Source organism: Dipodomys spectabilis, unplaced genomic scaffold (assembly GCF_019054845.1).
Source record: "Dipodomys spectabilis isolate Male_0828 unplaced genomic scaffold, ASM1905484v1 ptg000261l, whole genome shotgun sequence".
Lineage (NCBI taxonomy): Eukaryota > Metazoa > Chordata > Mammalia > Rodentia > Heteromyidae > Dipodomys > Dipodomys spectabilis.
In genome coordinates, this window is record NW_024870938.1 from 58,797 (window position 1) to 76,082 (window position 17,286).

General features: G+C 60.9%; 1 protein-coding gene across 1 annotated transcript in view; it reads left to right on the forward strand.

Moving 5' to 3' along the window:
• The window catches only part of Sned1 (sushi, nidogen and EGF like domains 1), a 63,981-nt gene that overhangs the window by 30,826 nt on the left and 15,869 nt on the right, over positions 1-17,286 (forward strand). The window contains exons 13-18 of the mRNA XM_042699678.1: positions 815-931; positions 1,111-1,227; positions 3,136-3,249; positions 3,551-3,727; positions 8,532-8,645; positions 17,009-17,122. Coding sequence (XP_042555612.1) covers positions 815-931; positions 1,111-1,227; positions 3,136-3,249; positions 3,551-3,727; positions 8,532-8,645; positions 17,009-17,122 — 753 coding nt within the window. The remainder of the gene's footprint in view (positions 1-814; positions 932-1,110; positions 1,228-3,135; positions 3,250-3,550; positions 3,728-8,531; positions 8,646-17,008; positions 17,123-17,286) is intronic.

The following is a 17,286-nucleotide window of genomic DNA, read 5'->3' on the forward strand; positions in this document are numbered from 1 at the left end:
ACACTTAGACACTCGGAATATGAAGGATTCTACCACAAATACTTTTCAAAAGTGGCTGTCTTCAGTGCCCCTGGGCCTGGCCTTCCAGCCGCTGGAACGTCATGCACTGGGACCTCCAGCATCTTGGGGGTGACCTTGCACCCCTGTCCTGGACACCCCGAGGGGCACCGGCGTCGGCTTCCAGGAGGTGACACCTGTCGGCTGGCTTCCCGGCGTCCCTGTCTCCACGGTTCTGTGCCCACTCCAGAAACAGCACCAGCCTCCCCAGTGCTGACGCACAGATGCAGCCTGAGAGGCACCAGGCCGCAGAAGGCTGCTCTTGGGGAGGGGTGGTGGGCTTGGAACCTGTGAGCCTCCTGGGTCGAGGGTGGGGGAGAAAAGGGGCAGGCTACCTCCTGCTGCGCCTTCTCCCTCCCCCCCTCCCCCCGATGAAGGAGACCCGTAACCCCAGGGACCCTGTGAAGGCCGTAGGACCAGCATGTCTGATGTAACAACTCATTCAGTTCACGCTTTTTTTGTGTGTCAGTTGTGGGGCTTGAACTCAGTGCGTGGGTGTTGTCCTTGAGCGTTTTGTTCAAGGCTAGGTCTCTACAGCTCCACTTCCAGTTTTTGAGTGGTTCATTGGAGATAAGAGTCTCACTGGGACTTTCTGCCCAGACTGGCTTTGAACCGGGACCCTCAGATCTCAGCCTCCTGCGCAGGTAGGGTTCCAGGTGTGAGCCGCCAGGCGCCAGTTCTGGCCTAGCTGCTGAGACCTCCTGGTGGCAGAGAACTGGAAGGCCTTGGTGGGGTCACTCATGCCTCTCTCTCACAGCCCGGCCCCACCTGTGCAGCTCGGGGCCTTGCCGGAACGGGGGCACATGCAAGGAAGTGGGCAGCGAGTACCACTGCACCTGCCCGTACCGCTTCACCGGGAGGCACTGTGAGATCGGTGCGCGCCAGGGTGGGGGGGCGGCGACGGGCCCTGGGGAGGAGGGAAGAGCCCGGCCCCCACCCACCGCCACGTGCTTCTCAGAAGCGTCCTCGTGACGACCGCCCCCACTTCTGGGTGTTGGGGAAGTGGAGAGGGGACACGGGGGCTGTGACGACCCCACTGGTTTCCGTTCCCAGGAAAGCCTGACTCCTGTGCCTCTGGCCCCTGCCACAACGGTGGCACTTGCTTCCACTACATCGGCAAGTACAAGTGCGACTGCCCCCCGGGCTTCTCTGGAAGGCACTGTGAGATTGGTAGGGAGACTGCACGGGGGAGGGCTGGCCAGGGTGTGGTCAGTGAGGGGGCAGGGTGTGGAGGGTCAGTGAGGGGGCAGGGTGTGGAGGGTCAGTGAGGGGGCAGGGTGTGGAGGGTCAGTGAGGGGGCAGGGTGTGGAGGGTCAGTGGGGGGTGCTGGCCAGGGTGTGGAGGGTCAGTGAGTGGAGGGTGCTGGCCAGGGTGTGGAGGGTCAGTGGGGGAGGGCTGGCCAGGATGTGGAGGGTCAGTGGGTGGGGGGGTGCTGGCCAGGGTCTGGAGGGTCAGTGGGGGGGTGCTGGCCAGGGTGTGGAGGGTCAGTGAGTGGGGAGGGCTGGCCAGGGTGTGGAGGGTCAGTGGGTGGGGGGGTGCTGGCCAGGGTGTGGAGGGTCAGTGGGGGGGTGCTGGCCAGGGTCTGGAGGGTCAGTGAGTGGGGAGGGCTGGCCAGGGTGTGGAGGGTCAGTGGGTGGGGGGGTGCTGGCCAGGGTCTGGAGGGTCAGTGGGGGAGGGCTGGCCAGGGTCTGGAGGGTCAGTGGGGGGGTGCTGGCCAGGGTCTGGAGGGTCAGTGGGGGGGTGCTGGCCAGGGTGTGGAGGGTCAGTGGGGGAGGGCTGGCCAGGGTGTGGAGGGTCAGTGGGGGGGTGCTGGCCAGGGTCTGGAGGGTCAATGGGGGGGGAGGGCTGGCCAGGGTCTGGAGGGTCAGTGGGTGGGGGGGGTGCTGGCCAGGGTGTGGAGGGTCAGTGGGGGAGGGCTGGCCAGGGTGTGGAGGGTCAGTGGGTGGGGGGGTGCTGGCCAGGGTGTGGAGGGTCAGTGGGTGGGGGGGATGCTGGCCAGGGTGTGGAGGGTCAGTGGGGGGGTGCTGGCCAGGGTGTGGAGGGTCAGTGGGTGGGGGGGGTGCTGGCCAGGGTCTGGAGGGTCAGTGGGGGGGATGCTGGCCAGGGTCTGGAGGGTCAGTGGGGGAGGGCTGGCCAGGGTGTGGAGGGTCAGTGGGGGGGTGCTGGCCAGGGTGTGGAGGGTCAGTGGGGGAGGGCTGGCCAGGGTGTGGAGGGTCAGTGGGTGGGGGGGTGCTGGCCAGAGTCTGGAGGGTCAGTGGGGGGTGCTGGCCAGGGTGTGGAGGGTCAGTGGGTGGGGAGGGCTGGCCAGGGTCTGGAGGGTCAGTGAGTGGGGAGGGCTGGCCAGGGTGTGGAGGGTCAGTGGGTGGGGGGGTGCTGGCCAGGGTCTGGAGGGTCAGTGGGTGGGGGGGGTGCTGGCCAGGGTGTGGAGGGTCAGTGGGTAGGGCGGGGCTGGCCAGGGTGTGGAGGGTCAGTGGGGGAGGGCTGGCCAGGGTGTGGAGGGTCAGTGGGTGGGGGGGTGCTGGCCAGGGTGTGGAGGGTCAGTGGGGGAGGGCTGGCCAGGGTGTGGAGGGTCAGTGGGGGAGGGCTGGCCAGGGTGTGGAGGGTCAGTGGGTGGGGGGGTGCTGGCCAGGGTCTGGAGGGTCAGTGAGTGGGGAGGGCTGGCCAGGGTCTGGAGGGTCAGTGGGGGGGGGGCTGGCCAGGGTCTGGAGGGTCAGTGGGCGGGGAAGGAGGGGCTGGCCAGGGTGTGGAGGGTCAGTGGGGGGGGGTGGGGGGGGCTGGCCAGGGTCTGGAGGGTCAGTGGGCGGGGGGATGGGGCTGGCCAGGGTCTGGAGGGTCAGTGGGTGGGGTGGGGGGTGCTGGCCAGGGTCTGGAGGGTCAGTGGGCAGGGGGGACGGGGCTGGCCAGGGGCTGGAGGGTCAGTGGGGGGGGGTGGGGGGCGCTGGCCAGGGTCTGGAGGGTCGGCAGTGCAGGCTGTGGCGGGGTGGGTGCGGGTGCAGAGCGGGTGCTGGCAGCAGGGCAAACATGTGGCCCTAGGCCTCACTTGGAGGCTCACGGATGGCTCTTTCTGCACGCTCGCAGCCCCCTCCCTCTGCTTCCGGAGCCCATGCATGAATGGGGGAACCTGTGAGGATCTGGGCGTGGATTTCTCTTGCCACTGTCCACCAGGGTTCACAGGACACAGATGCCAGGCAGGTGAGAGAGCCGGGGTGGGCTGAGGGGCGGGGGCTCCGGACCGCCAGGGAGCGGGGTGGGGGGGCTGGGCGGGGGGCTCCGGACCGCCAGGGAGCGGGGGTGGGGGGGCTGGGCGGGGGGCTCCGGACCGCCAGGGAGCGGGGTGGGGGGGCTGGGTGGGGGGCTCCAGACCGCCAGGGAGCGGGGTGGGGGGGGCTGGGTGGGGGGCTCCGGACCTTTGCGGAGCCCTGAGTCGGGTCTTTTGGAGGAGTGGAGGCCTGGCAGGGCGGCCACGCTCAGGACCCGGCGCTGTGCCCTGCAGAGGTGGACTGCGGCCGCCCCGAGGAGGTGAAGCATGCCACAGTGCGCTTCAATGGAACGGGCGTGGGCTCCGTGGCCCTGTATGCCTGTGACCACGGCTACAGCCTGAATGTCCCTGGCCACCACAGCCGTGTCTGCCAGCCCCAGGGCGTCTGGAGCCAGCCTCCCCAGTGCCTCGGTGACTCGGGTCTCGGGGCCTCGGGGCGGGCGGCATGGAGGAACCCCTCATCCCCTCTCCCCAGCCGCAGGGCTGTGGAGGCAGCAGCCGGGGCCGTGGTCAGCTCTGCTCTGGACAGCCCTGCCCGGGGGTTTCCTGTCCTCAGAGCAGCCCCAGGAGAAGCCAGGCACCCTGGCCACGATGCAGCCAAGGGCAGGATGCTTAGAGATGGGTCTAGATGCCTGTGTGCCTATGGTTCCAATTCCCACCCAGAACTGTGACATCAGAACCCTCCACCCACTGGAGGACTGTGGCTCAGCACACCCACCCCTGAGGAGGCCCCACACCCACCCCGAAGGGAGGCCCCCCCCACACCCACCCTGGAGGGAGGCCCCCCCCACCCACCCCGGAGGGAGGCCCCCCCACACCCACCCCGGAGGGAGGCCCCCCCACACCCACACCGAGGGAGGCCCCCCCTCACCCACCCCGGAAGGAGGCCCCCCCACACCCACCCCGAGGGAGGCCCCCCACACCCACCCTGGAGGGAGGCCCCCCACACCCACCCCGGAGGGAGGCCCCACACCCACCCCGGAGGGAGGCCCCCCACACCCACCCCGGAGGGAGGCCCCCCCCCACACCCACCCCGAGGGAGGCCCCCCCACACCCACCCCGGAGGGAGGCCCCCCACACCCACCCCGGAGGGAGGCCCCACACCCACCCCCGAGGGAGGCCCCACACCCACCCCGGAGGGAGGCCCCCCACACCCACCCCGGAGGGAGGCCCCCCCACACCCACCCTGGAAGGAGGCCCCCCACACCCACCCTGGAAGGAGGCCCCCCCACACCCACCCCGAGGGAGGCCCCCCACACCCACCCCGAGGGAGGCCCCCCACACCCACCCTGGAAGGAGGCCCCCCACACCCACCCCGAGGGAGGCCCCCCACACCCACCCCGAGGGAGGCCCCCCACACCCACCCTGGACCCACACACCCACCCCAGAGGGAGGCCTCCCCCTCACCCACCCCGGAGGGAGGCCCCCCACACCCACCCCGGAGGGAGGCCCCGCACACCCACCCCGGAAGGAGACCCCACACCCACCCCGAGGGAGGCCCCCCACACCCACCCCTGAGGGAGGCCCCCCACACCCACCCCAGAGGGAGGCCCCCCACACCCACCCCTGAGGGAGGCCCCCACACCCACTCCGGAGGGAGGCCCCCCCTCACCCACCCTGGAAGGAGGCCCCCCCACACCCACCCTGGAAGGAGGCATAAGTTGAGCAAAAAAATGACTTGAAGTCAATGATTGAAAAATTGTCTTCTAAAAACACTCCAAGAATCTCAGTAAATCCCAAACAGGAGAGACACTGAAGTAAACTGAAGACTTAAATGTTGTTATTAATCAAATTGTTAACCAAATGTGACAACGTAAAAAAAGCTCAGCCAGGCATGGTGGCTCGCGCCTGTCACCCCAGCTACTCAGGAGGCTGCGATCTGAGGATTGTGGTTCAAAGCCAGCCTGGGCAAGAAATGAGACTCTTATGCCCAATTAACTCCCAGAAAACTGGAAGTGAAGTTGTGGTTCAAAGTGGTGAGCACTAGCCTTGAGTGAAAGAGCTCCAGGACAGCGCCCACACCCCGAGTTCAAGCCCTACAACCAAAAAATGAAAAAATGAACAAAAGACCCTCTCATGGCGGGAAGGGGAGTACTTAAAGAATAAGATCAGCAAGCCTAGAAGAGAGAAGAGAGCTCCAGAACACTGCAACTAGACTTGTCACTTGCCACTGTCTAAAAAGAAGAAAACCAGAGAAAAGTAGCAAATATTAATATTGAAAATAATTATAAGCTGGGTGCTGGTGGCTCATGCCTGTAATCCTGGCTAGGTAACACAGGTACTGGGTGGAAACTTTGCTGCAAGGAGAGTGGAGAGGGGTGGAGTCTGCTCGTCATCCAGGAGCGGACCTTACACTCAAGAGGCTGCGATCTGAGGATTGTGGTTCAAAGCCAGCCCGGGCAAGAAAGTCCATGAAACCCTTATCTCCAATTAACCACCAGAAAAACCAGAAGTGGCGCTGTAGCCCAAGTGGTAGAGCACTAGCCTTGAGCTGAAGAGCTGAGGGACAGCGCCCAGGCCCAGAGTTCAGGCCCCACGACCGCCCACCCCTCCCCCCCCAGAAAAAAAAGAAAGCTAGTATTCTAATAAAAAGGATAGATCTCTGTGAAGCCTGGGCAAGAACAACAAAGAGCACAAATAGAAACTGTTGCCAGTGAAAGTGTAGATTCAGCTGAGATTTAAAAGGCACTGAGGACCTTGGAGACTGTGCTACGCAAATAAAAGTGAAGTCCTAGCATAAAGGAGGTTATATGCACAGAACAGCATAACTTGAGGTGGATCAAGGCAATACAGGGTGCCTACATACCCTGTGGCTGCTTACAGACATCAACGCAGCACCTAAAACCTTTTCCCATGGTGAAACACTGAGCCCAAGCCCTTTTATGGTTGATGCCACCCAGTGTGCCAAGTCAGCATTGGCAAACTTCTGAGAGCAGAAAAGGCCAGCCCAGCAAGCAAGCTTTCAAGATTTAAGAAAAGAATGATACAAATATGCAAGCTCTCCTGGAAAACACAGGAAGGAGGACAATATTGCCTTGATACTCAATCCAGACAGACATTATGAAACTAGAAATTCTAGGCTAATACTCCTATGAACAGAGATGAAAAATCCTAATGTATTACTAAATCAAAACTAGGACACCGTTATCACTACCAAGTGGGATTTATCGGGAGTAGAGCTGGGCCTACATCTGAAAATTGATGTCTCATATTAAGAGAGAGGAAGAAAGCCATATGATGTTGAGCTCAATGTAATAAGAGCACTTGGCAAAGTTTATTATTAAAAACGCAATAAACGAGTAGAGAGATAGGAAGCTTTTTTCCAGCTTGATAAAGAGCATCTATGAGAAGTCTACAGCTCCCAAACTTAAGGCAAAATATTTTTTTTCCATCTTCAGGAAGATCCAGTTGTCCACTCCTTGTTCCTGGAGGTTGATGAACAAAGGGACCGGAAGGCATTGCTTAGGAAAGGAAGGGAGAGGAAAAGGTGCAAACGTACATACAGAAAATCCAAAAGAAGGAAGGGAGTTTAGGAGGTCACAGGAGACAGGATCAAGGTGCAGAACACAGCTAGAGTTAATGGTTCTGCACGTGGAAAAGTATTAACATTTGCCTCAACACACAGCAGTCAGTTCAAATGGAGCAAAGGCTTAAAGAGTTTTCTAAAAACAGGGCTGGGAAGGTGGCTCAGTGGTAGAGCGCTTGCCTTGCATGCCTGAGGCCCTGGGTTCGATTCCTCAGAACCACATAAGCAAAAAGAAAAAAGCCGGAAGTGGCGCTGTGGCTCAAGTGGTAGAGCGCTAGCCTCGAGCTGAAGAGCTGAGGGACAGCGCCCAGGCCCAGAGTTCACGCCCCACGACCGGACCCAAAAAAAAAAAAAGAGTTTTCTAAAAACAATAATTTGTGTGAAATATAGGAACAGATTTTTCATGTGTGCATCTGCCCAGTACCAGGTTGAAATTTAGGGCCTTGAGCTCTTCGCTTCTTTTTCAAAGTTGGCGCTCGATCACTTGAGCCAAGCTCCACTTCCAGCTTTTTGCTGGCTAATTGGAGATGTCTCACAGACTTCCCTGACCCCACTGTGATCTTCAGATCTCAGCCTCCTGAGTAACTAGGATGACAGGCCTGACCAGCAGGATTTGTTAGAAATTGGCCTAGGCACTTGGAAAATGACTTGGTACTCTGCCTGTGTCCTAGCAATTCCATACAAACCCATGGACAGAGCCACGTCTTTTATGATAGCAAGCTGTCGAGAGCACAGGCCAGTGCCTGCCAGACTGAGGGATGACGTCAGACACCATCAACCAACAGCGGCAAAGCCAAAACTGCCAGGACCCCAGCAAGGCCTTGATGATAACATGCTGTGATACTAACAGTGCTCAGGAACAAAAACAAAACCACACCCTGTTTCGGTGACCTGTAGACTCTTAAAAGGCTGATTTTGAGGAGGAGCTCTGAGTGGATGAGCAGCGCGTGTGCCACGAGCCCCTGGGTGTGTGGACAGACAAGCCCCCGGCCCCGGGTGTGTGGGGCTAGTTCCAGGTCCACAGGGTTGCTACTGTTACTAAGTAAGCACTACAATTGGGTTTTTCTCAGGCTAAATTCACACACACACACACACCCCGGAGCGAGGTTCCCATACAGGAGACACCTGTGGCGAACATTTGTTTTTTTTTTTTTTTTTTGGGTCCGGTCGTGGGGCCTGAACTCTGGGCCTGGGCGCTGTCCCTCAGCTCTTCAGCTCAAGGCTAGCACTCTACCACTTGAGCCAGAGCACCACTTCCAGCTTTTTGCTTTTTGCTTATGTAGTGCTGAGGAATCGAACCCAGGGCCTCAGGCATGCAAGGCAAGCGCTCTACCACTGAGCCACCTTCCCAGCCCTGTGGCGAACGTTTTGTATCTGCAGATTGCCCCTGAATGCACTGTTCCACAAATGGCCTTTCTGTGCTACGGCGGTGAGATCTGCCAGACTGCTGAGGCCTTGGGAGTTAACTCCATGTCTTCCGCAAGGCCTCCAGGCCACCGTGAGCAACCGTGGTCAGGGCTGAAGACCTGGGGCCCAGACCGCCTCCTCCAAACACCTGCCCAGTCAGTGTCTCCACCCACGAGGGGACAGCAAAGACCTTGTCCAGCTCCTTGGAATGAATTCCTATCCACCCTAATTCTCTTGGGCGTAGTAACGGCCATGTGGCTTCATTCTGTGGTTTCTCCTCAGAAGCAGATGAGTGCCGTTCCCAGCCGTGCCTGCATGGGAGCTCCTGCCAGGACCATGCTGCAGGGTACCTGTGCCTCTGCAGCCCAGGGTATGAGGGTGTCCACTGTGAGCTGGGTAAGAGCACTGGCCCTCACCATGGTGCCCTCCATGGTCCCCAGGCCACGGCCACTTTGCACCTTACCCGCTCTGTCTAGATGCCAGTGTGGCCCCTCCTGCCCCCAGCACAGACGTCCACACCTCTTAGACTCCCACGTCCTGGGGATGGAGCTTGGCTGAGGAGCACTACCTCGCCAGACTCCAGTCTGTGGGTGAACACGAAGGTGGGCAGCAGACACCTCTGGCCAGCCACTAGTGGACAGGCCTGCTGTGTGTGTCCAGACTGGACATGCACCCCTGCTTAGGGCTGTACGTCCCCAGATACCGGGCCGCAGGGAGGGCAGCACTCAGGAGCAGCAATGCCCAGTTAGGACACCAGGGAGCCTTCAGGCATGAAGCCCACGACTGGCCGGAGCCAGAGCCCTGGTGGCAGTGGGGTGGCAGACCTGCCGGGGGGGCAGAGACAGGGTAGAGATGAAAGGGGTACAGCGGCAGGAACAGGTCCCCGTCCTCCTCAGACCCTCATCCCCCCCCAGACCCTCATCCTCCTCAGACCCTCATCCCCCTCACACCCTCATCCCCCTCACACCCTCATCCTCCTCAGACCCTCATCCCCCTCAGACCATCATCCTCATCCTCCTCAGATCCTCATCCCCCTCAGACCCTCATCCTCCTCAGACCCTCATCCTCATCCCCCTCAGACCCTCATCCCCCTCAGACCCTCATCCCCCTCAGACCCTCATCCCCCTCAGACCCTCATCCTCCTCAGACCCGCCTCCCCCTCAGACCCTCCTCCCCCTCAGACCCTCATTCCCCTCAGACCCTCATCCCCCTCAGACCCTCATCCTCCTCAGACCCTCATCCTCCTCAGACCCTCCTCCCCCTCAGACCCTCATCCCCCTCAGACCCTCATCCCCCTCAGACCCTCATCCTCATCCTCCTCAGACCCTCATCCCCCTCAGACCCTCATCCTCCTCAGACCCTCCTCCTCAGACCCTCATCCTCATCCTCCTCAGACCCTCATCCTCCTCAGACCCTCATCCCCCGCAGACCCTCATCCTCCTCAGACCCTCATCCTCCTCAGACCCTCATCCTCATCCCCCTCAGACCCTCATCCTCATCCTCCTCAGACCCTCATCCTCCTCAGACCCTCATCCCCCTCAGACCCTCATCCTCATCCTCCTCAGACCCTCATCCCCCTCAGACCCTCATCCTCCTCAGACCCTCATCCTCCTCAGACCCTCATCCTCATCCTCCTCAGACCCTCATCCTCATCCTCCTCAGACCCTCATCCCCCTCAGACCTTCATCCTCCTCAGACCCTCATCCCCCTCAGACCCTCATCCTCCTCAGACCCTCATCCTCATCCTACTCAGACCCTCATCCTCCTCAGACCCTCATCCCCCTCAGACCCTCATCCTCATCCTCCTCAGACCCTCATCCTCATCCTCCTCAGACCCTCATCCTCCTCAGACCCTCATCCTCATCCTCCTCAGACCCTCATCCTCATCCTCCTCAGACCCTCATCCCCCTCAGACCCTCATCCCCCTCAGACCCTCATCCCCCTCAGACCCTCATCCTCATCCTCCTCAGACCCTCATCCTCATCCTCCTCAGACCCTCATCCCCCTCAGACCCTCATCCCCCTCAGACCTCATCCCCCTCAGACCCTCATCCCCCTCAGACCCTCATCCTCCTCAGACCTCATCCCCCTCAGACCCTCATCCTCCTCAGACCCTCATCCTAATCCTCCTCAGACCCTCATCCTCCTCAGACCCTCCTCCTCCTCAGACCCTCCTCCTCCTCAGACCCTCATCCCCCTCAGACCCTCCTCCTCCTCAGACCCTCATCCCCCTCAGACCCTCATCCTCATCCTCCTCAGACCCTCATCCTCCTCAGACCCTCCTCCTCCTCAGACCCTCCTCCTCCTCAGACCCTCATCCCCCACAGACCCTCATCCCCCTCAGACCCTCATCCCCCTCAGACCCTCATCCTCCTCAGACCCTCATCCTCCTCAGACCCTCATCCCCCTCAGACCCTCATCCCCCTCAGACCCTCATCCTCCTCAGATCCTCATCCTCATCCTCCTCAGACCCTCAGCCTCCTCAGACCCTCATCCCCCTCAGACCCTCATCCTCCTCAGACCCTCATCCCCCTCAGACCCTCATCCTCATCCTCCTCAGACCCTCATCCCTCTCAGACCCTCATCCTCATCCCCCTCAGACCTTCATCCTCCTCAGACCCTCATCCCCCTCAGACCCTCATCCTCATCCCCCTCAGACCCTCATCCTCCTCAGACCCTCATCCTCATCCCCCTCAGACCCTCATCCCCCTCAGACCCTCATCCTCCTCAGACCCTCATCCTCATCCTCTTCAGACCCTCATCCTCATCCTCCTCAGACCCTCATCCTCCTCAGACCCTCATCCTCATCCTCCTCAGACCCTCATCCTCATCCTCCTCAGACCCTCATCCTCCTCAGACCCTCATCCTCCTCAGATCCTCATCCTCCTCAAACCCTCATCCTCCTCAGACCCTCATCCTCATCCCCCTCAGACCTTCATCCTCCTCAGACCCTCATCCTCTTCAGACCCTCATCCTCCTCAGACCCTCATCCTCCTCAGACCCTCATCCTCATCCCCCTCAGACCCTCATCCTCCTCAGACCCTCATCCTCATCCTCCTCCTCCTCAGACCCTCATCCCCCTCAGACCCTCATCCTCATCCCCCTCAGACCTTCATCCTCCTCAGACCCTCATCCTCCTCAGACCCTCATTCCCCTCAGACCCTCATCCCCCTCAGACCCTCATCCTCCTCAGACCCTCATCCTCATCCTCCTCAGACCCTCATCCTCATCCTCCTCAGACCCTCATCCTCCTCAGACCCTCATCCTCATCCTCCTCAGACCCTCATCCTCATCCTCCTCAGACCCTCATCCTCCTCAGACCCTCATCCTCCTCAGACCCTCATCCTCCTCAGACCCTCATCCCCCTCAGACCCTCCTCCCCCTCAGACCCTCCTCCCCCTGAGACCCTCATCCCCCTCAGACCCTCATCCCCCTCAGACCCTCATCCTCCTCAGACCCTCATCCTCATCCTCCTCAGACCCTCATCCTCCTCAGACCCTCATCCCCCTCAGACCCTCATCCCCCTCAGACCCACATCCTCCTCAGATCCTCATCCTCCTCAGACCCTCATCCCCCTCAGACCCTCATCCCCCTCAGACCCTCATCCCCCTCAGACCCTCATCCCCCTCAGACCCTCCTCCCCCTCAGACCTTCATCCTCCTCAGACCCTCATCCCCCTCAGACCCTCATCCTCCTCAGACCCTCATCCTCCTCAGACCCTCATCCCACTCAGACCCTCATCCTCCTCAGACCCACATCCCCCTCAGACCCTCATCCCCCTCAGACCCTCATCCTCCTCAGACCCTCATCCTCATCCTCCTCAGACCCTCATCCCCCTCAGACCCTCATCCCCCTCAGACCCTCATCCTCCTCAGACCCTCATCCTCCTCAGACCCTCATCCTCATCCTCCTCAGACCCTCATCCCCCTCAGACCCTCATCCTCCTCAGACCCTCATCCTCCTCAGACCCTCATCCTCATCCTCCTCAGACCCTCATCCCCGTCAGACCCTCATCCCCCTCAGACCCTCATCCCCCTCAGACCCTCATCCTCCTCAGACCCTCATCCCCCTCAGACCCTCATCCTCCTCAGACCCTCATCCCCCTCAGACCCTCATCCTCCTCAGACCCTCATCCTCCTCAGACCCTCATCCTCATCCTCCTCAGACCCTCATCCCCCTCAGACCTTCATCCCCCTCAGACCCTCATCCCCCTCAGACCCTCATCCTCATCCTCCTCAGACCCTCATCCTCCTCAGACCCTCATCCTCATCCTCCTCAGACCTCATCCCCCTCAGACCTTCATCCCCCTCACACCCTCATCCTCATCCTCCTCAGACCCTCATTCTCCTCAGACCCTCATCCTCCTCAGACCCTCATCCCCCTCAGACCCTCATCCTCATCCTCCTCAGACCCTCATCCTCCTCAGACCCTCCTCCCCCTCAGACCCTCATCCTCATCCTCCTCAGACCCTCCTCCCCCTCAGAACTTCATCCTCCTCAGACCCTCATCCCCCTCAGACCCTCATCCTCCTCAGACCCTCATCCCCCTCAGACCCTCATCCTCCTCAGACCCTCATCCTCATCCTCCTCAGACCCTCATCCTCATCCTCCTCAGACCCTCATCCTCCTCAGACCCTCATCCTCCTCAGACCCTCATCCTCATCCTCCTCAGAACCTCATCCTCCTCAGACCCTCCTCCGCCTCAGACCCTCATCCTCATCCTCCTCAGACCCTCATCCTCCTCAGACCCTCATCCTCATCCTCCTCAGACCCTCATCCCCCTCAGACCCTCATCCCCCTCAGACCCTCATCCTCCTCAGACCCTCATCCTCCTCAGACCCTCATCCTCATCCTCCTCAGACCCTCATCCCCCTCAGACCCTCATCCTCCTCAGACCCTCATCCTCCTCAGACCCTCATCCTCATCCTCCTCAGACCCTCATCCCCCTCAGACCCTCATCCCCCTCAGACCCTCATCCCCCTCAGACCCTCATCCTCCTCAGACCCTCATCCCCCTCAGACCCTCATCCCCCTCAGACCCTCATCCTCCTCAGACCCTCATCCCCCTCAGGCCCTCATCCTCCTCAGACCCTCATCCCCCTCAGGCCCTCATCCTCCTCAGACCCTCATCCCCCTCAGACCCTCATCCCCCTCAGACCCTCCTCCCCCTCAGACCTTCATCCTCCTCAGACCCTCATCCCCCTCAGACCCTCATCCTCATCCTCCTCAGACCCTCATCCTCCTCAGACCCTCATCCCCCTCAGACCCTCATCCTCCTCAGACCCTCATCCCCCTCAGACCCTCATCCTCCTCAGACCCTCATCCTCCTCAGACCCTCATCCCCCTCAGACCCTCATCCTCCTCAGACCCTCATCCCCCTCAGGCCCTCATCCTCCTCAGACCCTCATCCCCCTCAGGCCCTCATCCTCCTCAGACCCTCATCCCCCTCAGACCCTCATCCCCCTCAGACCCTCCTCCCCCTCAGACCTTCATCCTCCTCAGACCCTCATCCCCCTCAGACCCTCATCCCCCTCAGACCCTCATCTCCCTCAGACCCTCATCCCCCTCAGTCCCTCATCCCCCTCAGACCCTCCTCCCCCTCAGACCTTCATCCTCCTCAGACCCTCATCCCCCTCAGACCCTCATCCCCCTCAGACCCTCATCTCCCTCAGACCCTCATCCTCCTCAGACCCTCATCCTCCTCAGACCCTCATCCCCCTCAGACCCTCATCCTCCTCAGACCCTCATCCCCCTCAGATCCTCATCCTCCTCAGACCCTCATCCCCCTCAGACCCTCATCCTCCTCAGACCCTCATCCCCCTCAGACCCTCATCCTCCTCAGACCCTCATCCCCCTCAGACCCTCATCCTCATCCTCCTCAGACCCTCATCTCTCTCAGACCCTCATCCTCATCCCCCTCAGACCTTCATCCTCCTCAGACCCTCATCCTCCTCAGACCCTCATCCCCCTCAGACCCTCATCCCCCTCAGACCCTCATCCTCCTCAGACCCTCATCCTCATCCTCCTCAGACCCTCATCCTCATCCCCCTCAGACCCTCATCCCCCTCAGACCCTTATCCTCCTCAGACCCTCATCCTCATCCTCCTCAGACCCTCATCCTCCTCAGACCCTCATCCTCCTCAGATCCTCATCCTCCTCAGACCCTCATCCTCCTCAGACCCTCATCCTCATCCCCCTCATACCTTCATCCTCCTCAGACCCTTATCCTCCTCAGACCCTCATCCTCCTCAGACCCTCATCCTCCTCAGACCCTCATCCTCCTCAGACCCTCATCCTCATCCCCCTCAGACCCTCATCCCCCTCAGACCCTCATCCTCCTCAGACCCTCATCCTCATCCTCCTCAGACCCTCATCCTCATCCTCCTCAGACCCTCATCCCCCTCAGACCCTCATCCTCATCCCCCTCAGACCTTCATCCTCCTCAGACCCTCATCCTCCTCAGACCCTCATCCCCCTCAGACCCTCATCCCCCTCAGACCCTCATCCTCCTCAGACCCTCATCCTCATCCTCCTCAGACCCTCATCCTCATCCTCCTCAGACCCTCATCCTCCTCAGACCCTCATCCTCATTCTCCTCAGACCCTCATCCTCCTCAGACCCTCATCCTCCTCAGACCCTCATCCTCCTCAGACCCTCATCCCCCTCAGACCCTCATCCCCCTCAGACCCTCCTCCCCCTCAGACCCTCCTCCCCCTCAGACCCTCATCCCCCTCAGACCCTCATCCCCCTCAGACCCTCATCCTCCTCAGACCCTCATCCTCATCCTCCTCAGACCCTCATCCTCCTCAGACCCTCATCCTCCTCAGACCCTCATCCCCCTCAGACCCTCATCCCCCTCAGACCCTCATCCTCCTCAGACCCTCATCCTTATCCTCCTCAGACCCTCATCCTCCTCAGACCCTCATCCTCCTCAGACCCTCATCCCCCTCAGACCCTCATCCCCCTCAGACCCTCATCCCCCTCAGACCCTCATCCCCCTCAGACCCTCATCCCCCTCAGACCCTCATCCTCCTCAGACCCTCATCCTCATCCTCCTCAGACCCTCATCCTCCTCAGACCCTCATCCTCCTCAGACCCTCATCCCCCTCAGACCCTCATCCCCCTCAGACCCTCATCCCCCTCAGACCCTCATCCCCCTCAGACCCTCCTCCCCCTCAGACCTTCATCCTCCTCAGACCCTCATCCCCCTCAGACCCTCATCCTCCTCAGACCCTCATCCTCCTCAGACCCTCATCCCCCTCAGACCCTCATCCTCCTCAGATCCTCCTCCCCCTCAGACCTTCATCCTCCTCAGACCCTCATCCCCCTCAGACCCTCATCCTCCTCAGACCCTCATCCCCCTCAGACCCTCATCCCCCTCAGACCCTCATCCCCCTCAGACCCTCATCCTCCTCAGACCCTCATCCTCCTCAAACCCTCATCCTCATCCTCCTCAGACCCTCATCCCCCTCAGGCCTTCATCCCCCTCAGACCCTCATCCCCCTCAGACCCTCATCCTCATCCTCCTCAGACCCTCATCCTCCTCAGACCCTCATCCTCATCCTCCTCAGACCCACATCCCCCTCAGACCCTCATCCTCATCCCCCTCAGACCCTCATCCCCCTCAGACCCTCATCCTCCTCAGACCTCATCCCCCTCAGACCTTCATCCCCCTCACACCCTCATCCTCATCCTCCTCAGACCCTCATCCTCCTCAGACCCTCATCCTCCTCAGACCCTCATCCTCATCCTCCTCAGACCCTCATCCTCCTCAGACCCTCCTCCCCCTCAGACCCTCATCCTCATCCTCCTCAGACCCTCATCCTCCTCAGACCCTCCTCCCCCTCAGACCTTCAACCTCCTCAGACCCTCATCCCCCTCAGACCCTCATCCTCCTCAGACCCTCCTCCCCCTCAGACCCTCCTCCCCCTCAGACCCTCCTCCCCCTCAGACCTTCATCCTCCTCAGACCCTCATCCCCCTCAGACCCTCATCCTCCTCAGACCCTCATCTCCCTCAGACCCTCATCCTCCTCAGACCCTCATCCTCCTCAGATCCTCATCCTCCTCAGACCCTCATCCTCCTCAGACCCTCATCCCCCTCAGACCCTCATCCCCCTCAGACCCTCATCCTCATCCCCCTCCGACCCTCATCCCCCTCAGACCCTCATCCTCCTCAGACCCTCATCCTCCTCAGACCCTCATCCCCCTCAGATCCTCATCCTCCTCAGACCCTCATCCCCCTCAGACCCTCATCCTCCTCAGACCCTCATCCCCCTCAGACCCTCATCCTCCTCAGACCCTCATCCTCCTCAGATCCTCATCCTCCTCAGACCCTCATCCTCCTCAGACCCTCATCCTCCTCAGACCCTCATCCTCCTCAGACCCTCATCCCCCTCAGATCCTCATCCTCCTCAGACCCTCATCCCCCTCAGACCCTCATCCTCCTCAGACCCTCATCCCCCTCAGACCCTCATCCTCCTCAGACCCTCATCCTCCTCAGATCCTCATCCTCCTCAGACCCTCATCCTCCTCAGACCCTCATCCTCCTCAGATCCTCATCCTCCTCAGACCCTCCTCCTCCTCAGACCCTCATCCTCCTCAGACCCTCATCCTCCTCAGACCCTCCTCCTCCTCAGACCCTCCTCCTCCTCAGACCCTCATCCTCCTCAGACCCTGTCCTCCTCAGACCCCGTCCTCCTCAGGAAGCATCCAGAACCCGGAGGTTCCCGCATTCTGAGCCAGTACTGCCTTGTCTGTTCAGAGACGGATGAGTGTAGCTCACAGCCTTGCAGACATGGAGGCGTGTGCAGAGACCTCCCTGGGTCCTTCTCCTGCGCCTGCCCCGAGGGCTTTTCTGGAGTGCTCTGTGAGACAGGTAGGGCCGCTGGAGGCTGGGAGAGCCCACCTCCTCTGCTGGCAGGCCCGGGGAGGGGCCAGCCATGGGAGGCTGCTCTGGAAGGAGGGGCAGGGAGGCCTGTGGTGCAGAGGGGTTCCCCAAGAGCCCCCCCACCCTGCAGGCTCCCCACACCTTCCTCCTGG